The following is a 20,344-nucleotide window of genomic DNA, read 5'->3' on the forward strand; positions in this document are numbered from 1 at the left end:
AGTCACTCCTTTTGTCAGCATGTCTGCCGGATTCTCAGTTCCACGAATCTTCTCAAGTAGCAATTATTCACTTTCAAGAAGAGATCGAATGAAGTCATACCTCAACTGTATATGCTTTGTTCTTAAATGATACGCCAGGTTCTTTGCAAGAAAAATGGCACTCTGACTATCATTGTGTAGAACGCCCTTCTCATTCTTCTTTCCCAACTCATCCAAAAAACCTTGTAGCCAAACCATCTCCTTTCCAGCTTCTGTCACAGCCACATACTTCGCCTCTATAGTTGAAAAGGCTACAATTTTCTGTAACCTTGAGGTCCAACACATAGCAGTACCTTCTAGAGTATATACAAACCATGTAGTACTTTTCCTGCTATCAACATCACCTTCTAGATTAGCATCCACGTAGCCTTGCAGCTGCAATTCTGCACCTGTGAAGCAAAGGGACATATCTGAAGTTCCTCACAGATATCATAAAATCCACTTGATTGCCTCCCAATGCTGCTTCCCTGGATTACTCATGTGCCTGCTCACAACTCCCACTGCATGTGCAATATCTGATCTAGTACAGACCATTGCATACATCAGACTTCTGATAGCTGAGGCATAAGGTACCTTGCTCATGTATGCTTTCTCTTGATCCGTTTTCGGTGACTGATCCTTGGTTAGTCTGAAATGACTCCCCAAGGGTGTGCTCACTGACTTAGCTTCATCCATCCTAAATCTGCTGAGAATCTTATTCACATACTCTGTCTGTGAAATCTTCAGTGTACTATTGGCCTTGTCCCTGAGGATTCTCATCCCAAGGATTTGTTTAGCAGCACCCAAATCCTTCATTGCAAACTGCTTTGACAGCTAGTTCTTCAACTTGTTGATGTCTTCTTTACTGGCCCCTGCAATGAGCATATCATCTACGTACAGGAGTAGAATAATGTAAGAGTTCTTAAAAGTCTTGACATAGCAGTAATGATCTGCATTGCACCTTGTGAATCCAGTACTACACATGAAGTTGTCAAACTTCTTGTACCATTGTTTTGGAGCTTGTTTCAGGCCATACAAGCTTTTTCTCAATTTGCACACTAAACTCTCCTTCCCCTGCACTGTGAATCCCTATAGTTGCTACATATAAATTTCTTCCTCCAACTCACCATGAAGGAACGCCGTCTTCGCATCTAGCTGCTCTAGATGTAAGTCCTCCGCCGCCACAATGCTCATCACAATTCTGATGGTTGTCATCTTCACCACCGGAGAGAATATGTCTGTGTAGTCAATTCCTTCTTTCTGCTGGAATCCCTTGACTACCAATCTTGCCTTGTAGCGTTTGCTACGATCATGTTCACGCTTTATTCTAAACACCCATTTGTTGTGCAAAGCCTTTTTACCTGCTGGCAACTCAGTCAGCTCCTAGGTCTGGTTAGTCAATAATGAGTCCATCTCATCCTTCATGGCTAACTCCCACTCGATTAAATCTTTAACCTCCAAGGTTTCAACAAACGTCTCAAGCTCACCGCCATCCGTCAACAAAATATGAAACAGGGAGGGTGAAAAACGCTGTGGAGATCTAATGGTTCTAGTAGATCTACAAATAGCCACTGTCGATGTACCCTGTTCAGTCTCTTGATCTACTGTTTCTTCAACTTCTAGACCATCTTCAGTTTTTGAATCCTTATCCACTTCTGAATTCCTTCTCTAAGCTGCTCCTTTAGAAATTCCATCTAAGTTGATAAATTCATGCTTCTCAGCCTCCGACTTTGTACTTACTAGTTCTGCACTTGAATTATTCTTATATACAACCATCTCATTAAAAGTAACATTTCTACTTCTGATAATCTTCCGGTTTTGATCATCCCAAAACCTATACCCGAATGCCTCATCCCCATAGCCAATGAAATAACATTTTCTAGTCTTAGCATCTAGCTTGCTACGAGCATCAGATTCAATATAGATATACAAAACACAACCAAAAACTCTCAAGTGAGAAAAATTTACCTCCTTTCCACTCTAGACTTCTTCAGGTAGTCTATGGCCGAAAGGAACTGATGGTCCTCTGTTTATCAAGTAAACAGTAGTGCTTACTGCATCAACCCAGAATGTTTTCGGTAGTCCAGCATGCAACCTCATACTTCTTGCATGTTCATTGAGGGTCCTGTTCATGCGCTCAGCCACACCATTCTGCTGTGGTGTCCCCGGGATAGTCTTTTTCATTCTAATCTTATTCACTGCACAAAACTGTTTGAAACCCTCATCTTCATATTTTCCCCCATTGTCTGATCTTAAACACTTCACTTTCAAACTAGTTTCTGTCTCTACCATGACTTTCCACATCTTAAAAACCTCAAATGCATTAGATTTAAGCTTTAAGAAGTAAACCCATACCTTCCTGCTTGAGTCATTAATAAATGTGATGTAATACCGCGAAACTCCAAGAGATGCCACTGGTGCGGGACCCCACAAATTTGTGTGTACCAACTCCAGCTTTCCTGGCTTCGGTGTTCTGCCAACTTTTGCAAAACTCACCTTCTTCTGCTTTCCTAGGATGCAGCCTTCACACAAATTAGACTCAACTGACTTCAACTCCAGTAGTTTCCCCTTTGACAGAAGTACCTTCATCCCTTTCTCGCTCGTGTGCCCAAGCCTTAGGTGCCATAATTTTGAGTCAGCACCCGTATCTGCAACAGCAATTGTATCCCTGCTGTTCATCGTCATATAGAGAGTACCCGTCTTATGACCACGAGCCGAAATCCTGGCTCCCTTGCTGAACTTTCACTTTCCACCATGGAAGTGAATTGAATGTCCTTCACCATCAAGCCGTCCTATTGAAATCAGGTTCTTTTTCAGCTCTGGGATATGCCTGACATTTTGCAGCTTCCATACCGAGTCACTGTGGACTCTAATGAGAACATTGCCTATACCGACAACATCTAGCGTCGTTCCATCAGCCAAGTACACCTTCCCGAAATCTCCTGCCACATAATTTTTTAGAACTTCACGGATCGGTGTGGTGTGAAAAGAAGCCCCTGAGTCCGAGACCCAAGAATCAAGAGGACTGTCAACAGATAGAAGTAGGGCATCGTGCACTTCTTCTGTTACCACAACAATTGCGGCGTCCTTTTCGGTCTTCTTTTTCAGCTCTCTGCAGTTCTTCTTGAAGTGGCTTGTCTTGCCACAGATCCAACACTTAGGTTGTCGTCCAAACCTGGATTTGCTCTTACCCTTCCTAGACTTAGATCTGCCCCCTCACAGAGTTTCTCTCTTGACCTCTGCCCCTTGCTTCACGGTTTAGGGTTGCACCAGAACCAGAGGTTTCATCAGCATCCTTCTTGCGGACCTCCTTACTAAGAACCAAATCCCTGACATCTTCATAGCTTAGTTTACTCTTTCCTACAGAGTTACTCACAGCCATCCTCACTGGTTCCCAGCTATTTGGCAAAGATGCAAAGATAATCAACGCGTGAACCTCATCATCAAAATTAATTTCCACCAAGGATAATTGATTTGTGATAATGTTGGACTCATTGAGATGATGTGCCACCGAAGCCCCATCCGCCATCTTTAGGTTGAACAATTTCTTCATCAAATGCACCTTGTTGTTAGCCGACGGCTTCTCATATATGCTTGACAAAGCTGCCATTAGACCTGCTGTGGTCTTCTCCTTTATAAAGTTGTGTGCAACTGATTTTGACAGTGATAACCTAATAACTGTTAGGGCTTTACGATCAAGCAGAGCCCACTCGCTATCATACATGTTGTCGGGTTGTTCTTCCAAAAGAGGTTGATGAAGATCCTTCCCATAAAGAATATCTTCAATTTGTACCTTCCAATACCCAAAATCTTTGCCGTCGAATTTCTCAATTCCCATCTTTCCTTTTTCACCTGCCATCGCTCCCACTTGAACCAAAAGCTTTGATACTAGTTATTACGAAATTAATCTTATTTCCCAAGACCCGTGAGATGAGAAAAATAAGAAGGATGCAGAATAACAAAGATAAACAATCACACACGACACAAATGTTTAAATGGTTCGGCTTAACAAGCTTACATCCACCGGCGAAGACGACCCGAAGAAAATTCACTATCAAAAGATGAGTACAAGAGAGTAACAGAGCGAAAAAACCACTAAAACTCAAAGCCCCAAATACACTCAATTCTCACTTTACCCAAAGGAGAATAATAACAAAAAACGGGAAAAACACTCTCTTTCTTGCTCTCTCTTTTTCTCTCTATTGTTGGCACACCAAAACACAAAGCAATTTTACTTTGATTTGCTCTTACTATTGTTGCACAACACTTGCCTTTATATAGATGCACATAGTCGGTGCTTTTTCATACTAAAAGTTCAACAAGGAACCCACTATCGTGTAGGACAAAAAACTCCAACTCCAACTATGAAAGGGAATTCCAAACCTTGTAAAACACAGCAAAACCGGTTGGGTCCCACCCCCTAGGTTCAAGGCACACGTTACCAACAGTCTGAACGTATCACTTGAAGTCAATTTGAACTTTGATCCCCGAAATAAGAACAGTTTGAATTTACGGGAAAACGTTAGATCACTGTTACACTCTTTGGATAGATCATTATTGAATTTATGATCTAGTTGTGATTTTTAGTGTCACGTCAGAGAATATGCACTTCGAAGTACGGGAAATATTGGGAGAGTGTGGAGCATTTCTAAATGACTTACCCAGAAAGTTATTTGTTAGAATCTTTATTAATTGAAGTCCATAAAAAAGATGTCAATTGGGGTTCGCTTTACCAATTAGGACTTATTGTATTGATTACTGATTCAGTATAAAACAAGGAGAAGCTTATAAATCATCTTTGTGTGTTTCTAGAGCAATGAGCTTTTTGCTCTGTTCTTGGGGGAATCAATGCAATACTCCTGTGCTGCATTTAAGGTCAGGTTCACAACCTTTTGATGATTCACTTTTAGACAATGCATCAACTTCTAAACATCAAATCTTTAGCTTTAATAAATTTATCTGTGTATTAAAACACTTTTCAGAAGGAAGATGAAGACTTGAATGTTGCACAGCTGAGAAAAATCGCACTTTTGATAGAAAAGGTGCGTCTTTATTATTTCTTAAATCATCTGTTATCTCAAAAACTAAAACTTTAAATACTTGAACACTCTTCCTCGTACGTGGGCTTAAACTTATACAGTTAGATTATGACGAATTCTAAAACTTCTGGTAGCTGTAAGCTATTTATTATTCTTTACTTGCACTTTCATTTAACACAGGCAAGAATTGATGAGAAGCATGAAGTTCTTGAAATTGGGTGTGGTTGGGGAATATTTGCTATTCAAGTTGTCAAACAAACTGGATGCAAATACACTGGCATCACTCTGTCAGAAGAGCAATTGAAATTTGCAGAAAAGAAAGTAAAAGATGCTGGCCTTCAGGTATTTTCATGAATTTTTTGCTTTAAAAGCATATATTATGGGTATTGAATACAAGAAATATTCTTAATCAACTCTGCTTTCAGGACAACATTAGATTTCTTCTTTGCGACTACCGCCAATTGCCTGATACCTACAAATATGACAGAATTATATCCTGGTGAGTTTCTTTGCAGGAAAATCTTTCATTTGGCAATAATGATTCCAGCAATACCATGATCTTCAATTGATATAATTTTTCAGTGAGATGATAGAACATGTCGGCCATGAATTTATGGAAGAGTTTTTCGGTTGCTGTGAATCAGTCTTAGGAGAAGACGGGGTTGTTGTTCTGCAGGTGGTTCTGTCTCATTTCTTGTTTGATTATAATGTCTTGGTTGCAAAATGCCCTGCTCTTTGTCACTCTTTTGTGGGTTTAATTTGAATAAGTTGCTAACAATTAAAGCTGGTTGATCTCTTGTTAGTTCTCATCGCTACCAGATGTACGTTATGAACAGTACAGGAAAAGTTCAAATTTCATAAAGGAATATATTTTTCCTGGTTGTTGTGTGCCTTCATTAAGCAGGATAATATCAGCCATGGCTGCTGCATCCAGGCTCAGGTATAGGTTTATTGCTTGGTGTTACTATTTATTTCTCTCTAAAATTAATAGAAACTCTGTAATTGCAGTGTGGAGCACGTGGAGAACATAGGGAATCATTACTACCAAACACTGAGATCTTGGAGAAAAAATTTTATGGAGAACCAGAGGTATGAAAAATGATCATGCACTTCATTCCCCAGGCTTCATCTCAAAACAATATAACAATATATATATATATATATATATTTTTTTTTTGAAATGAAATGATAACATTTTGAAATATTCTTTAAAAATAAAACCATTTCGAGGGACAGCCAATTCCAAAGATATCCACTATAGAAGATTTTGTGTTATAGTTTGATCAGACTTACAAGACCTTTTGTAACTACCAATACTCGATAAAGAACTCCGGCAAACAACCCATTCACCTCCCACTGCAGTGGCCCAAGAGCCTCAGGCATTCTTTAGACGGATCACCTTAACAGACAAACCTCGTCCGCTTCAACCTGGCCAGAACTCTAGTGGCTGTAGACTTTTTTGTGGTTTGGATGATCATGAAAAAATGACAAGTATTGAAACTATTTAGAATCAAGGGTGCTAAGAAACCTCTACAAGAATAATGAAAAATTGCTTCTCTTACTTTTGAAAGTTGTGGCTTGTGAGGCTTATATAAGTGGGAGAAAACTGAAGTTTTTAAGCTAAGCGGACTAGGGTTTCAAACAATCTGGCCTAGTTTTGTTCGAATAAGTTTTAGGGTTTTGGTTGTTTTACTTGAACTAGGTCTTTGGTAGACAACATTCATAAATTTGAATTAATTATTCATGTCTTGGACAACTTTTACTGTGACTTAATCCGTAACATAAACATTACAACCCAAATACCATATTTTGACACATGAATTCTCCAACACAAAAATAAAACCTAATAAAGAAGATAAAAGGGAAGAGCAGCTTTGGTGAAATTACCAGGCAAAGCATCCCAATTAATAATCTAGAAGTAGACTGATAAGAGGACCTTCACATCCATTGTTGCATTCTCCCACCCATTTTTGCAATGCTCCCCATATTATATGCTAATGAAACAGATCTTCACACGTCCTGGCAATGTTGCTGCATTTGGAAATCCATATCAAAGTTTGCCTTGGGGATTTTAGTGGCAGGAGTTCACCCTCTTCCTGGCGGAGCAGAGATTGAACTGATGCTATATATGGCTCATTGATTTTTACTTGATATATTATAATTTTCTAAGTATAAAATGATGAACTATGGCTTCTTCTGAAGTTTGTAACAAAATGATGAATAATATGACTCCACGAATAATCCAACTCGTTTTCTTTTCCTGTTCAATCGGATAAAAGTGGCAATGAGATAATCGTGTAGTTTTCTGTACATTTGCGCAATTGTAGAGAAAACTACTTGATTAAGGGACCTATTGATGGATTTCTATTTTAATTAATAACTTAAAAATTACATATCTACTATAATATGCAGATTGGTTAAGGGTTTTTTTGGGTGATATATATATATATATATATATATATATATATATATATATATATATATAGGCTGCATATTATAGTAGATATGTAATTTTTAAGTTATTAATTAAAATAGAAATCCATCAATAGGTCCCTTAATCAAGTAGTTATATATATTGCATCTGACGTGTTGTGGGATGCTGATTAAGGGTCAGTTTGGATTGCATTAGATAGTTTAAAAAGTACTTTTAGTACTTTAAAAGTTGTTCCAAACAAAAGCTAATCTAGTGGTCTGTTTGGTAAAAAATTTTAAAAGCACTTTTTTATTGTTTTTTCTTTAAAAATGGTCAAAATACACTTTTGATAAAAACTTAAATATGAAGTTTTTGCTAAAAAACGTTTTTTTATTTAAAAAAATCTATTTCTCAAACGCAATTTCAAACATACTCTAAAAATATTCATAATAGGCTTTTTATATTTAGTATTTCCCTAAACATGTAACAAAACTCATGAAAATACCCATTTAACAAGCTCTCTTCTGTCTTTTATATTTCACTATTGTCATGCATGCTTCACATTCCAAGAGCTAGCCAAAAGCTAAAGAATTATTTTATTAATGCTTACCAAAAGAATGGTTACTCGTGTTACAATTTAATTTCATGGGTATTGAAGGATGCAAACTATAATATTTGTCAGATTCTTGCTTTCTAAATATCAAGAAATGTAACCTCTTTCACCCTTTAAGAATTTAAAGAATTGGATGGAAGGAGTAATCCTAAAGAATGAAACCATATATTTGCACAATTTTAGGTTTTTGCACAAGATATCAATCCATATATGTCATGAACATCAAATCTACAACAAGTATCACCATTCTCCCTAGTAACATATTGAAATTTTGAAACAATTAAACCAAAAATAATAACAATAATAAAGAGCCCCTTCATAAGAGATATCTGAATGATTTTCAAATTGAGACTCCACACAATATATATATATATATTTGAAAATAGGCAAAGTAGGTGACACAAATGTACGTGATACATAGTAGTTTTAAGCTAGCGTTTTCTGTGTTAAGTTGTTTGTTAATTATTTTTCCTTTTTGCCAAAATGCTAAAAAGCATTAACAAACGAACCCATAGCTTGAATGTTGAGTAGTACGTTTTTCATGCAGGCCAGATTGTTGCCTTGCCTACCATTGGATATCATAGTACATACATTCATAGTCCTTTGCCCCATTGTATAATACAAATGCGCCAGTAGTTTTAATCTGCCAAGTGTAATTTGGGCCCTTACTCTTGTCTCTACCATAGTCGTAGATGTCAAATATAACTGTGTGAACATGTGCTTTTGGATCAACTTACCCATATGATGTGTTGTGAACATGTGTTTTTCGCATGAATAGTTTTGAAGTATGTAAAATATATATGCACAGATATATGCTTTCATGAAAGCATGGGTGAGAAGGCAGTTTGGTTCAACTTAGAATATTAGAAAATAAGGGAGGATTCACAAAAGAAAGAAAAGAGAAATCTAGCTTGAGTTAGTCAGGAATTATCTTAAAAAGTTCTTAAATGGTGGTCTTTCGGCTTTATTATTTCAAGCTTTTCCTGCATTGTAAAAAGTTCATATAGGTTATTGGGAGTAAGCATTTTTTAGAAACTTTTATCAATTTTAGTTCACAGGAAGATGTAAATTAGGGTTTTCTCTTTATCAGTTAGCATTTATAACATTAATCGTACAAGAGATTCTACCCTCTTTAGTTTCCCTTATAGTCAGTAGCCTGCCTACCCCATGATTTTGTAAAGGGTGATTGTGTTAAATGAGTTAAAATGTGTTCAGTTTGAGACTGGGTGTTTTCTTTTTTGCTGGATTTTAGTTTCCTCTTCTAACAGGCAGAAGCTTTTGAGTTCTCTTCGTTATGTTGCTAGAGTAGCAATGACCTTTTCGCTCTGTTCTTGGATGAAACAATGACATACTCCTGTGCTGTATTCAAGGTCAGGATCAAAACCATTCGATGATTTATGATCAAGCAAGCATAATTTTCTTCCACGTATTCCATTTCTTTAACTTATATTTATTTATGTGTTAAAACATTTCATAGAAGGAAGATGAAGACTTAAAGGTTGCACAACTGAGAAAGATCTCTCTTCTGATTGAAAAGGTACGACTCGTTCAATTGGAGTCATCAAAATTTGAAAATGTTCTTGGTGTAATGTAAGAGTGGTCCAATTCATTTCTCTTCGATCAATTCAGGCAAGCATAGATAAACATCATGAAGTTCTTGAGATTGGGTGTGGTTGGGGAAGCTTAGCTATTGAAGTTGTCAAACGAACTGGATGCAAGTACACTGGCATCACTCTGTCTGAGGAGCAATTGAAATTTGCGGAAATGAATGTGAAAGAAGCTGGCCTTCAGGTATTGACATGTTGAAATTAGAGAATGAGAGTTTGACATGTTTTAAGCCATATGTTTTCTATTATGCAGGGTTCCTAGATAATGAGAGTTTGACTCTCTGGTTCTTCTCTTGTCATGAGAATATCTGATTGAATCTGGCATCTCTTGTCATACACTTTTCTTCACAAGTCACTTTGAATTTAATTTTAATCAACTCTATTACCAGGACCTTATTAAATTTCTTCTTTGCGACTACCGCCAATTGCCTAATACCCGCAAATATGACAGAATCATATCTTGGTAAGTTCCTTTGACACTGAATTCATATCTGACATAACTTCCTCAGCAAAGAACATGATCTTGGATAGCATTTTTTCAGTGAGATGCTAGAAGCTGTAGTCCATGAATTCATGGAAGCATTTTTTGCTTGCTGTGAATCGGTATTAGCAGAAGATGGGCTTCTTGTTCTGCAGGTAATGATAGGATGGAAACAAAAGAGCTTGTGTCCTCTCTCGTTCCCCTGTTTGATTATATTTTCATGATTACAAAATGCCTTGTTGGTCTCTATATGTCTTTTACGAGTTTAATTTAAATACATTGAAACCATTATAGGTGGTTGATCTTGTTTTAGTTCATATCAATACCAGATGTGTTGAGTGTGACTTGAATTTAGAGTGGGCCCCGCTGCTTTTTCCTCTTACTTTCTTTGGTCTTACGTATCCTACTTGGAGTAGGAAAAGAATTCCTTGCCAGACACTTGTTGGGTTTTTTTCTCCAAGTTGGAATGTGATTGTTTCGCCAACTTTAATGCCTTATAAAAGGCTTGTAGCATGAGCCTTTGAGTGTGTGCCCAAAACGTGAATAAGTGAAGCACCAAAAGAAGGTGGTTTGTTGTGCAAGGGTGAGTGTGCCGCATGAGAGAAAAATCAAAAGGTGGGAGTACAAGGGCAGCAAGTTGCACAGGAGCTGCTTGGGTGTTTTCTTCTTGGTGGTTTTTGGGAGAGCCAAAAACAAGTAATTAGAAGAAAAGGTGCTGCAGAGTGAGAAGAAAATAGAGATCAGCCGCCATTTGTTCCAGTAAAAGAAGAGTTTGTATATATATCTTTTGTATTCTATTTTGGGAATAATCTCTCTTATGTGATAGTGAGATTTTGGTGTATTGGGGTTTTGGGATCTGAATGATTTTTTCTCTACTATTTTTGTACTCCATCTTTTGATAGTGGATTTTCTCCAGGTCATCTCCGCCAGTGGATGTAGGCTTGTTAAGCTGAATTACTTAAATCTTTGTGTCGTGTGTGATTGCTTATCTTTGTTATTCCGCGTTCTTCTTATTTTTCGCATCTCACGGGTCTTGGGAAATATGATTAATTTCCTAACAACTGGTATCAAAGTTTTTGGTTTGAGTGAGAGCGATGACAGTAGAAAAAGGAAAAATAGGAATTAAAAAATTCAACGGCATAGATTTTGGGTACTGGAAGGTGCAGATTGAAGATATTTTTTATGGGAATGACCTTTATCAACCTCTTTTGGGAGAACAACCCAACGACATGTATGATAGCGAGTTGGCTCTTCTTGATCGTAAAGCCCTGGCAGTTATCAGGTTATCATTGTCAAAATCAGCTGCACACAACGTTGTAAAGGAGAAGACCACAGCAGGTCGAATGGCAGCTTCATCAAGTATGTATGAAAAACCGTCGACTAACAACAAGGTGCATTTGATGAAGAAGTTGTTCAACCTAAAGATGGTGGAAGGGACTTTGGTGGCACAACATCTCAATGAGTTCAACACTATCACAAATCAATTATCCTCAGTGGAAATTGATTTTGATGATGAGGTTCGCGCGTTGATCGTCTTGGCGTCTTTGCCAAATAGCTGGGAAGCCGTGAGGATGGCTGTGAGTAACTCTGTAGGAACGAGTAAACTGAGCTATGAAGACGTCAGGGATTTGATTCTTAGTGAAGAGGTTCGCAGAAGCCTCTTGTTCTGATGCTGCTTTAAACCTCGAGACTCGGGGCAGAGGACAAGACAGAAACTCTAGTCAAGGAAGATCAAATTTTAGAAAATGGAGAGGCAAATCCAGATTCGGACAACAACCTGAGTGTTGGAACTATGGCAAGACTAGCCACTACTAGAAGAATTGTAGGGAACTGTGGAAGGAGACTGAGAATGATTATGTAAACGTAGTGACAGAAGAAGTATACGATGCCCTACTTCTCTCTATTGACAGTCCTCTTGATTCTTGGGTCTTAGACTCAGGAGTATCTTTTCATACGACGGCGATCCGTGAAATTCTTCAGAACTATGTTGGTGGAGATTTTGGAAAGGTGTATTTGGCTGACGGAACGGTGCTGGATGTTGTGGGTCTAGGCGATGTTCGCATTAGAGTTTACAGTGACTCGGTATGGAAGCTACAGAAGGTCAGGCATGTTCTAAAGCTGAAAAAGAATCTTATTTCAGTGGGACAGCTTGATGAGGAAGGGCATTCAATTCATTTCCACTGTGGAAAGTGGAAGGTCAGCAAGGGAACTAAGATTTTGGCTCGTGGTCATAAGACTAGTACTCTTTATATGACCACGAACAGCAAGGATACAGTTGCTGTTGCTGATATGATGCTGATTCAAAACTATGACACCTAAGGCTTGGGCACATAAACGAGAAAGGGATGAAGGTACTTCTGTCAAATGGGAAACTATCGGAGTTAAAGTCAGTTAAGTCTGATTTGTATGAAGGCTGCATCCTAGGAAAGTAGAAGAATGTGAGTTTCAGGGAAGTTGGCAAAACACCTAAGCTTGGAAAGCTAGAGCTGGTACACACAGATTTGTGGGGTTCCGCACCAATGACATCTCTTGGAGGCTCACGGTATTACATCTCATTTATTGATGACTCAAGCAAGAAGGTATGAGTTTATTTCTTGAAAAGTAAATCTAATGTATTTGAGACTTTTAAGAAATGGAAGTCCATGGTTGAGACTGAAACGGGCTTAAAGCTCAAGTGTTTGAGATCAGACAATAGAGGAGAATATGAAGATGGAAGGTTTAAACACTTTTGTACAGTGAATAGGATTAAGATGGAGAAAGCTATCCTGGGAATGCCGAAGTAGAATGGCGTGGCTGAGTGCATTAACAGGACTCTCAATGAGTGTGCTAGGAGTATGAGGTTGCATGATGAGTTACCAAAGACTTTCTGGGCTGATGCAGTGAGCACTGCTACATACCTGATAAATAGGGGGTCTTCCCTTCCCTTGAGCCATAGACTTCCGGAAGTAGTCTGGAGTGGAAAAGAGGTAAATCTTTCACATTTAAAAGTTTTTTGTTGTACTTCGTATGTCCATGTTGAGTTTGATACTCGGAGTAAGGTAGATGCTAAATCTAGAAAGTGTTTCTTCATTAGATATGGAGATGAGGCCTTCGGTTATCGATTTTGGGATGATCAAAATCGGATATAGAGTGGGCCCCGCTGCTTTTTCCTCTTACTTTCTTTGGTCTTACGTATCCTACTTGGAGTAGGAGAAGAATTCCTTGCCAGACACTTATTGGGTTTATTTCTCCAAGTTGGAATGTGATTGTTTCACCGACTTTAGTGCCTTATAAAAGGCTTGTAGCATGAGCCTTTGAGTGTGTGCCCAAAACGTGAATCAGTGAAGCACCAAAAGAAGGTGGTTTGTTGTGCAAGGGTGAGTGTGCCGCATGAGAGAAAAATCAAAAGGTAGGAGTACAAGGGCAGCAAGCCGCACAGCTTGAGGAGGAGCTGCTTGGGTGATTTCTTCTTGGTGGTTTTAGGGGGAGCCAAAAACAAGTGATTAGAAGAAAAGGTGCTGCAGAGTGAGAGAAGAAAATAGAGATCAGCCGCCATTTGTTCCAGCAAAAGAAGAGTTTATACCTCTGTCTTTTGTATTTTATTTTGGGAATAATCTTTCTTGTGTGATAGTGAGATTTGAGTGTATTGGAGTTTTGGAATCTGAGTGATTTTCTCTCTACTATTTCTGTACTCCATCTTTTGATAGTGGATTTTCTCCGGGTCATCTCCGCCAGTGGATGTAGGCTTATTAAGCCAAACCACTTAAAACTTTGTGTCGTGTGTGATTGCTTATCTTTGTTATTCCACATTCTTCTTATTTTTCGCATCTCACGGGTCTTGGAAATAGGATTAATTTCCTAACAAGATGAATGTTATGATGAGTACAGGCAAAGTTCAGATTTCGTAAAGGAATATATATTTTCTGGTGGATGCCTTCATTATGTAGAGTAACATCAGCCATGGCTGCTGCATCCAGACTCTGGTACAAGTTTATTTTGTAGAGTTATTTGTTGTTTAATATTTATTTCTCTGCATAATTAACAGAAATTTGGTAACTGCAGTGTGGAGGACCTAGAGAACATAGGGATTCATTACTACCAAACACCTAGATACTGGAAAAAGAATTTTCTTGAGAAGCAGAGGTAAGTGGTCTAAACTCTGTAGAAAAAGAAAATTGTTCTAGCATCTGAAGTCCTTGTAGTTTTGAGTTTTTGGACCTTGCTATTCATGTCCGACCAAAAGAAAAGAGTTTTTGGAACATATATTTTCACATTTTAACTTCCATTACTAGGAAGATCACATGTTTGCTGCATTGGAGGCTAAAAATGATGAAAGGGATAAGATTGTCATTGGACTCTGGTTTAAGTGTAGCAAGTTGGCATATTTATTTTATTTCATGTTGTTCTTTAAGCCATTATGCTGGAAATCTATTATTATTTTCAATGATATTACATGAAGACTATAAACAAGTTTTGTATTTTGATATTGTGGCATTAATTTTTGTGTTTTCAGCAAAATCCTCACTCTCGGGTTTAGTGAAAAATTCATTCGGACATGGGAATATTACTTTGATTATTGTGCGGCTGGTTTTAAGACGCATACACTTGGAAATTATCAGGTATACTTAATGAACAACTGATATTTGTCCATGTCCCTTGTTAAATACTTGAGAAAGTATATATTGAATAATCTGTAAAGAACATCAACTTGTGTAAAATACTAAGAACCACTATGGGTTTGTTTCCATGGGAGATGAAATCATACTTTATAATTCAAATTTTGATTTTGCTCGGTGAAACTAGATGCAGTATATATGAAAGGAATAAGCAAAATATTCCCAGATATAAGATCATTGTTTTGCTTCAGATCATGGAGATAACAAAGAGAAGGGTATATTATGCATAGTGTTTATAACAAAGAGAAGGGTATATTTTACATAGTTTTTGCAAGTATAGAAATGAATAGTTTTTGCAAGTATAGAAACGAGTGTTTATAGAAATCTTGATTAGAAACAATTTAATGTAAAATGTTGATTTTTGGTTCTTGAAATTTGGATTAGATTCAGTTTTTTTTTTTTTTTTTTGTCCTTCATATTGAAAAAGTTTTAATTTTGTCCTTGGAAAATTAAATATAGCAATGTCATCCTGTCATCCTGCCATCCATCATCCATGAATTAAAGTGTACATGTAACTCATGGATTGAGGTCTCGTGCGTGCAATCGCTCTAATTTGGGCCGTTCATTTAAAATGAAAGGCCCAAAATTTGTCACATCATGATCAGTGCAGATTAAAAATAAAACCCTTTTATTCTAGCCGCTGACTCTTACCTTCACCATGACCACCGTAGCTCCATCGTCATTGCTAGAGAGATAGAGCTTTTGGTGGTGGTGATGGTGATTGTGGTAGACTAATGATGGTGATATGGCGGTGACGGTGAAGCTACAATTAATGGTCATGGTACAAAAGAGAGAGGGAAAAGCTTTTGGTGGTGGTGGTATAATGGCGGTGTCGTGGTGACGGTTGTGCTGATGCTGGAACTACAATGGTCGTGGTGGAGGTGGGGTCCAACGTTGAAAAGAGAGAGTTTCAGTTTTTAATCTGCGTTGATAAAGTGATAGATTTTGGGTTTTAGATTAGAGTTATTGCAAGGGATCTCAATCCGTAACTCATAAAAGGTTTTAATGAGACACAATTATAACCTCATTTACATGCATGGCATATAAATAGGAGGATGACATTGCTATGTTAAAAAAATTTCAGGGTGGAAATTAGGAACTTTATATATTTCAAAGACAAAAACCAAATTTGGGCCAAATTTCAGGTTCTAAAATTCATTTCAGCCTAACTAAATAATGATAATGCTTGCAATTGGTAATCATATTCTCTTATAATCCCATATCTCCTTAACTGAAAGAAGCTGTTTGAGAGTCGAGACTTCTCCCACTTGTCATAATAGTTTATTTATTGCATATTGTTTGGAGCTGCACTCTTAAATATTGTGGTTTTCCATTTATGTAGGTTGTATTATCACGTCCTAGCAATGCTGCTGTGTTTGGTAATCCATATCAAACTTTGCCTTCAGCATGTTGATTATGTTCGCAAAGGAGAGACACAATCTTCATATTCCTGCTTGGACAAACTATGGTCGGTTCTTTCTTTTTTGGAGGTCATTATATTGCTTTCATTTGTTGTGCGTACGATGGCAGACCAGAAAAGAATTGCATTCTTTGCTGATTCAGAATCATAACTTGATCATGGATCCAATAAATCTTATGGTCTGAGCTTTAACTCAAAGATTCCGTTGCTTATTCCACTACACAAAACCTTTGTGTTAGGAATGCTTTGGGATGGGGTTGTTTTAACAAAAACGATTCTACTAGTGGTCATTTTAATAATAAAACGACCCCTTTTAGAAAGATGAGTCATTTGAGCAGTAAATTCATACAATCATTATCTACCGATGAAACCGGCTCATGAGTTTATGATCTTAAAAAAGAAAATATTAGTCATGTATAAAAGAAAATATTTAGTTTTTTTTTTTTTTTTTTAAGTTTTGGAAAAATTAGAAATTATATGTACTTTTTAGTAATTTTGGTTCAATTCCAATTATGAAATAAGTTTGCTACAAACTAAATAATTTGAATAATTATTCCATTCCAACCTCTTGTATTCCCAGCAATACTTATTTATTTTCCTATTGGAATGCGTATTCCGCAAACCAAACGATGCCTTAAATTACTAGAGTTGCCGGCCGTGACTTCGAGGTGACTTAATTATTGAGACGAAGAAAGGGAAGAAAAATATGGGATCTTAGATCTAAGAATGTAAGTGAGAGATGGTTTTCTTATTTTTATTTTTTGTCTATTTCGGTATAAGAGATGGTCAAATTTGCTATGAAATTTGTAAGATCACATATGAATTATAAAGATTTAATTAGCACAAAAATAAACAAGAAATAAGTGAAAAAATAAATGTATAACACTTCTTGAAATGGAACATGATAGATGCCAAAATCACATACGTCAAGTGGACATGATTCCATACAATTTTTTTCAAAAAAAAAATATAAATTTTAAAATTACATCAAAGAAAGTGGCATGAAAAATGCTACCAATAAAAAATGTGACATTTTAAAATCTACAATATATATCGTGATCGGGAAGGAGACAAATAATTAGCGTGCTAGACCTTCTTGTATTGTCATTGGAGTTATGATTAGTCGTGGGCAAAACCCGCAAAACTCGACTCACTCGTCCTGCCCGAATTTTCTCATAAAAAAGTGGATTCGTGTTATATTTTAAGATATTCTGGCAGGTCGAGTCGGGTTGTGAATATAAGTTTTCTAATTTACGGGATACTCACCCTGACCTGCCCCGCAATTTTATCCTATCCTTAACTAAACCCTAATACCCATCATATTCTCTTGCACCGCTTCCTTTTTTTCATTCTTTTTTCTTTCTCTTTTTGCTGCGCGTTTCCTTTCGAGTAGGAGAGACCACAATTGAATCCAATTAGGGTTGGAAACAAACCACAAACAAGCTTTTCCTTAATAATTCTTTCTTGAAAATAAACTATAGCTACTATCCCATATTTATACCTAAATGATTTTTGGAGTTAAAAAATAAGACTTAAGGCTCATTTGGTTTGCGGAATAGACCACTGGAATGGAATGGCTATTCCTATGGAATAATCATTCTTTTGTTTGGTAAGGGTCTATTCCTACAAATAGTTATTCATGTGGAAATCATTAATCCCTAACAGACAAGAATAGCTATTCCTCTAAAAAAAAATGAGAGGAATAGCTATTCCTGAAGGAAATGACTAAGTTTTTCAAAAAAAATTTAATTAATTAATTAATTATTATTTTTTATTCTCTCCAACTTAATAAAAAAAAAAAAAACCTTGTGTGTCGCACCCAGTTCATGAGGTGGCCGACCACCCACAAGGTTTTTCTTTTTTATTTTGTTTTTTAGTTTTGGGAAAATTAGAAATTATATGTGCTTTTTAGTAATTTTGGTTCAATTCCAATTACGAAATATGTTTGCTACCAACTAAGGAATTAGAATAATTATTCCATTCCAACCTCTTCTATTCCTAGCGATACTTATTCTTTTCCTATTAGAATGCATATTCTGCAAATCAAACGAGGCTTTAAATTACAAGAGTTGCCGGCCGTGACTTTGAGGCAACTTAATTATTGAGACGAAGAAAGGGAAGAAAAATATGGGATCTTAGATCTAGGAATTTAAGTGAGAGATGGTTTTCTTATTTTTATTTTTATTTTTTATTTTTGTCTATTTCGGTGTAAGGGATGGTCAAATTTGCTATGAAATTTGTAAGATCACATATGAATTTTAATGATTTAATGATAAATTAGCACAAAAATAAACAAGAAATAAGTGAAAAATAAATGTATAACACTTCTTTGGAATGGAACATGATAGATACCAATTTACCGGATACGTCAAGAGGACATGATTCCATATAATTTTTTTTTTTAAAATGTAAATTTTAAAATTACTTCAAAGAAAGTGGCATGAAAAATGCTATCAATAGTTAAAATCTACTGTATATATCCTGATCGGGGAGGGAGACAAAAATAATTGAGCACTGATTGGCAGCACGCGCGGGCGTGGCACGCCCAGTGCAAAATTTTTTTTTTTTTTTTTTTTAAGATCAACAGCACGCGGCGTGCATTCAAAATAATTAGCATGGTAGACCTTCTTGCATTGTCATTGGAGTTATGATTAGGGGTGGGCAAAACCCACGAAACCCGAAACAAACTTTTGTTTAATAATTCTTTCTTGAAAATAAGCTACCGCTATTATCCCATTTTATACCCTAAATGATTTTTGGAGTTAAAATAAGACTTGAGGCTCATTTGGTTTGCGGGATATACCCCTGAAATAGAATGGTTATTCTTATGGAATAGTCTTTTTTTGTTTGGTAAGGGTTTATTCCTAGAAATATTTATTCTTTGGAAATAATTAATCCCTTACACATAGGAATAATTATTTCTCAAAAAAAGAGAGGGAAATCGCTATTCCTGAGGGAAAAATAATGATTCTATTGAGCTCTAATCAAATTCTAAATTTACACGATAGGATTGACAAAATAAATTGTAAGTTACATTTATCTATTTTAAACAATAATTAAATTTTGTTGAATTATTTATTTATTTCATTAGTTCTATTCATTAATATTTTTAATCAAATTTTGTTCAACTTTAATTTTTTATTGTAAAAAAAAATTAAAAGACAAAAAAATTGACCCCTCTGAGTCAAAATCGTGGCTCATATCGGGTGTATTACATGCAAGACAAAGGTTAATCCTACAAACTGATCTTTTTGGTGTGACCGTTGTCAAATGGAACCTAAATTCATAGTACCAAGGTAAAACAACAAAAGTTATTTAGTGCATGCACACACACATACATATATGTATGCATATATAAAAATTAATTTTACTAAAAACAAATTGAAGTATCAAATACAAGTGATTCAACAACATTCATCATCGTTGACAAAGATGCTGAAAAACTTATTGGCAAAGACTGCGAGGGAACTTGCAAATATTCAAGTTGAGGTAAGAAATCAGAATTTATTTATTCATCAAAAAAAAAAAAATCAGAATTTATTTGTATTACTATTATAAAATAAAGTAAAAAATTCAATAATAACACAAAATATCACATTCTAACCTCTTTTAACATTATGTTATTTTATATTTATATAGAATTTGACAGATACTATCATATCAAAAGAAATCGTTTCGAGAGAATATATCGTCCAATTGAAACTCAATGAATATAATTTGAAAAAAAGATGAGAAAATAATACTATTTCAAAAGTATTTGAACCGCTGGCTGCAAAATAAGCTTACATCCAAAAGGTAAGAATTCATTATATATTTTGTTTTTAAAAAGCTATACAATATTTACCTACATAATTATATTCATCTCTTAATGAAACATAATTATTACAGGATATGATTTCAGTCTAACTTTATGAATCCACTAGCAGAAACAGTGAAAGGCGGCTAGCTAGCTGGTGAACTATGAAATTCGGGGTGTTAAGGGTATCCCTGAAAATCAGCAACAACATCTCCCACATCTCCCTTCGAGAATCACTTCAGGAAACCAAAATTTCATTCCAGACCAACACCCAACAGCCAGCCACGTCACCCACACTTCTC

At 36.3% G+C, this 20,344-nt stretch overlaps 1 protein-coding gene across 1 annotated transcript in view; it reads left to right on the forward strand.

The window, feature by feature from the left end:
- The window catches only part of LOC132178508 (uncharacterized), a 70,181-nt gene extending 53,675 nt beyond the window's left edge, over positions 1-16,506 (forward strand). The window contains exons 7-15 of the mRNA XM_059590940.1: positions 4,831-4,893; positions 5,001-5,060; positions 5,238-5,399; positions 5,483-5,556; positions 5,640-5,733; positions 5,861-5,997; positions 6,066-6,146; positions 14,664-14,769; positions 16,169-16,506. Of these exons, the coding sequence (XP_059446923.1) occupies positions 4,831-4,893; positions 5,001-5,060; positions 5,238-5,399; positions 5,483-5,556; positions 5,640-5,733; positions 5,861-5,997; positions 6,066-6,146; positions 14,664-14,769; positions 16,169-16,240 (849 nt within the window). The 3' untranslated portion in view covers positions 16,241-16,506. The remainder of the gene's footprint in view (positions 1-4,830; positions 4,894-5,000; positions 5,061-5,237; positions 5,400-5,482; positions 5,557-5,639; positions 5,734-5,860; positions 5,998-6,065; positions 6,147-14,663; positions 14,770-16,168) is intronic.
- The last annotated feature ends 3,838 nt before the right edge of the window (positions 16,507-20,344 follow it).

This window comes from Corylus avellana, chromosome ca4 (assembly GCF_901000735.1).
Source record: "Corylus avellana chromosome ca4, CavTom2PMs-1.0".
NCBI lineage: Eukaryota > Viridiplantae > Streptophyta > Magnoliopsida > Fagales > Betulaceae > Corylus > Corylus avellana.